Source organism: Pyxicephalus adspersus, chromosome 6, assembly GCF_032062135.1.
Source record: "Pyxicephalus adspersus chromosome 6, UCB_Pads_2.0, whole genome shotgun sequence".
NCBI lineage: Eukaryota > Metazoa > Chordata > Amphibia > Anura > Pyxicephalidae > Pyxicephalus > Pyxicephalus adspersus.
The window spans coordinates 30262487-30266496 of NC_092863.1; the positions used below are offsets into that span (position 1 = coordinate 30262487).

General features: G+C 38.8%; 1 protein-coding gene across 1 annotated transcript in view; it reads right to left on the minus strand.

The window, feature by feature from the left end:
* Nucleotides 1–551: 551 nt before the first annotated feature.
* Nucleotides 552–4010, minus strand: part of ROR2 (receptor tyrosine kinase like orphan receptor 2) — a 79201-nt gene continuing 75742 nt past the window's right edge. The window contains exons 8-9 of the mRNA XM_072415051.1: nucleotides 3452–3657; nucleotides 552–3090 (exon numbers count right to left, since the gene is read on the minus strand). Coding sequence (XP_072271152.1) covers nucleotides 1672–3090; nucleotides 3452–3657 — 1625 coding nt within the window. The 3' untranslated portion in view covers nucleotides 552–1671. The remainder of the gene's footprint in view (nucleotides 3091–3451; nucleotides 3658–4010) is intronic.

Below are 4010 nucleotides of genomic sequence, written 5' to 3' on the forward strand. Positions count from 1 at the left end.
TACTTGCATTACTAATGATTCCTATAGAAGATGTTTCATGTAGGAAACTAAACTAAAGATGCAGCAAGGAGGGTTTCTTAGGCATTAGGTGCCTTTTTGCTCAACAAACCCTCTTTGCTGCCAGGCACCACAGATTACACATTTGACAGTAACTATGTCCAACCACACAATGATAATATTGAAGTTGTCTGCTTTTGTTCCTCTATGAATGGTAGGGACCCACAAAGTGACATCAATCAAATTCTATTTTTTATAAAATTCCATCTTTCTCCTAAAATACTCTCCAGTCAAATAAAAATAGATTTGCTAATAGCAGTATCCTACATCCTGAAATGTGAGGTATGTGCTGACTGCTGCTATGCCAGCTTTCTCTTAGAAGTCTAATATGTGGTACTGGCCAGATGTGGGAAGACTTTACAGCTGCAGGCACCACAATGCCCAATATGATCCTTTTGATGTGTACACATTTCTTGTAGTGGTGAGTTTCTCTATTTCTGCATAGTTACTGTAATGTCTTCTGGACACCAAAATAACTAACACAACATATTAGGTCCCATTTTCTGCACAACCTTTATTAAAAACTCATTTGCTTTCAAATTTCAAAATCACAAGTTCTACTTTGCACACTGATACAGCAAAATGTGCAACTTGTACATTTTTTCAAAGGCATGAAATGAATTGACCTGTTTACACTTTTATAAAAAAAAAACAACAAAGAAATTCTAAAATAAACTGTATCCAGGGTGGACAATGTAAACAGTTAAATTATAAAGGTATTTTTCTAATCAAAACACTTCCATTTTAAAAAAAAGTATATAAAAAGGTGATAAAACATAAATTACATTTTGACAACTGTACATGATTTCATTTTTACGATGGCACAAATAGAACAGAAACCTGAACAACACTGTTTAGTTTCAGTTAAAAACTGAAGATTTGTAGGCCATAACTAGAGCTGATTTCTTTCAAAAGCATTCATTTTCAACGTACAAAAAACCTTTGATATCTGCATCAGCAGTGTATGAAAATAGTTTTCAGATCTAGTTAGAAACTAATCTAAAAGAAATTCAGACCCTTAATTCAGGTTACAAGTAATGACCGTTAGTCCATTGTACACTTTTTCACCTCCTGATTTTCCAACATTTATAGAGATGCAGTGTACGTGATATAAAGAAACCATAAGGGAAATGTTCTCTCCACACTGGCTCATGTAACACAAAAAAGTCATGTAACAGACTCCATCTTGTCACATTCTGCATCCCTCTGTAGATCATTAGTAGGCACTGTGGCTCATGTTTATGAATTATAAACTCACCCTGTAAGATACTGTTGCAAGGATATTAGAAATAAAAAAATACAGTTTATGCAGTCCATTTCATTTGCACTCTTCCTTTCTCTTATAAAAGAACGCTGTTTTTCTAATAAATTTACAATCACAGTCTGGGTTACACATGTTGTGCATTGGTACTCAGCCGTTTGTTGCACAGCAACAGTACATTTTTCATTTAAAATGGCGTACCTCTTGGAAATCCTGTGTGTTGCTGCTGCCAACATTAAGGAAAACTATGGCTCTAGTTTTAGCTTGAATTATAGGCACCACATGAATTTTTTTAAGTCCTTTAGCTGTGCTATTAAAGTCAAGATGAAGCTTTTTAGTAAAATAAAGGTATTTTAAGCTTCTGATTGAATATCTGTTTCATCTAATGGCGAGGTATCGTTATCCCCCAGCAGTTCTGTTTCTGGTACGGAGCCTTCTTCTTCCTCTTGAACAGGGTTCTGAGACATATCCTCTGCTGCCGCATGTGCCTCATCACTTCCATCAGCAAGGAGAGCAACTCGGTCAGCCATGGAGTTATTTGATGGTGCGGTCGTTACATAGCCAGTGCTTGTGGAGCCACTACCGCTGTGATGTGATCCAGGTTTTGGAATGATTTGTGGTGGCATCTGCTGGGGAGCCATTTGCATTGGTATCTGGACTGGATAGAAGTAAGCAGCCATTTGCTGATAGCCATTGACTGGAATGTAGAGTTGAGGAGGTGGAACCATTTGCCTAATTTGTCCTTTCATTTGTAAAAACTGTGGTTGTGGAAATGGTCGCCCTTTGGGCTTCAGTTCAACATATCTAGCATTGCTGACATTGCTAACAGGACTTGTACTAAGTGAGCTTGTTTGGGTTGTGTTGCTTGCTCCAGACGTTTGTGCAGAACTGTTATAGTTAGACATATTTTCCCATGTTCTTAGTCTTGTGTGGATATCCTTAAATCTAGGCCTTCTGGCAGGAAATTCATTCCAACACTCAAGTATTAGGGAATAGATCCAGCCTGGGCAGTCATCTGGGCAAAGTAGCAGTTGTCGATTCCTTATCATCTCAATGACATCTTGGTTGGAATATCCACAATATGGCTGCAAACCATAGCTAAAGATTTCCCACAACACCACACCATAGGACCAAATATCAGAATCAATAGTGCATTTACCATATGCAATTGCTTCTGGAGACATCCATCTTATTGGGAGCAGTGAATTCCCCACCAGCTTATAGTAGTCTGCAGAATAAACTTCTCGAAACAGGCCAAGATCAGAAATTTTTACAGTCAATTTATCAAAAACCAAAATATTTCTGGCAGCCAAATCTTTGTGTACAACATGGTGACTAGACAGGAATTCCATTCCTGCAGCTATCTGGGTAACAATGTGAAGAAAATCAGCTGGCTCCAAGGTAGACTTTACAGTCTTGTCATCATCCGTGCTACCCACATCAGAGTGTGGAGATCTCATCACCAGGAACTCGTGAAGGTCACTAAGCGGAGAGTAACTAAATATCATACTCATGGGCTGTTCTTTGGTCACAGTACCAAGGAGACAGACAATGTTTGGGTGCTGTAACCTGGACCTCATCATGGCTTCATGTTTAAATTCCTCTCGAAGAGCCACTTCCACTTTGTCTTTTAGGGTCTTTATAGCAACTGTCTGTGTTTGTTCTCCAGGAGCAGTACCAAAGAGATGACCTTTATATACTTTCCCAAAACGATCTTCACCCAGCTCTTCCATAAACCTCACAGTTGACAGGTTTATTTCTTTCACTTTTACCTAAGAACACAAAAAAACACACATAAACTCTTTACAATATCTTCATAAGGAAACTAAACTACAGATAAAGATTGTTAAAGTAGACTTAAAAACACAACTACCCTAGTCAATTCTATCCCAAACTCTTCAATCCAACCTAAACTACCAAAATTTCCCCAATTTAAGTTTGATTGTGGGTTTCCTCTGCTCCAATTATGAGTCTACTTTATGGGCTAAGAAAAGGAATCAATGAGTGATCTATGTACAGCAGCAATACTGAAATGACAGTTAATTGGTATCATGACCTTCAGATAATAAAAACATATACAGCTATGCATTATACACCATACACATATAGGACATGTAGTTTATCTTGAATTACCGGTTGCTTGTGCTGGTTCATAAGAGGCATCTCCATATCCTGGCTAGGTGAGGCCATCAGTTGACGTCTCTGTGGTGTAGAAGCTGATGCCTTCTGTTTATTGCGACACATGCAAACCAGGAAGAAGAGGCAGGCGATGATCAATGGGATAGCAATACTGGGAACCAGTATGTACAGGATTTCCATCTTTGTGTTATCACGGCTACCTGTAAACAATAAGATACTGGTTACAAAAACTGTATACTGCAACACAAAAGTTCTATCTGCACTCTATACAAGGAAAACCTATATAAAATATTGCTCAGGTGATACCACACGCCGGCGGTTCTTTCCCGGCTGTTTTCTAACGTGGACCCCATGTGCTGGAGATGTGGAAAACATAGAGGCACGATAGAACATATATTTTGGTTTTGCCCCCTTATTTAGATGTACTGGTCACGGGTTAATGACCTCTTATCCAATGTGTTCCAGCAGCCTGTTCCTTTGGACCTTATCTCCCATCTCTTGGGTCAGCCTCTTACTACATTGCCAACCATATCTCGCAAGTTAGCATCCCACA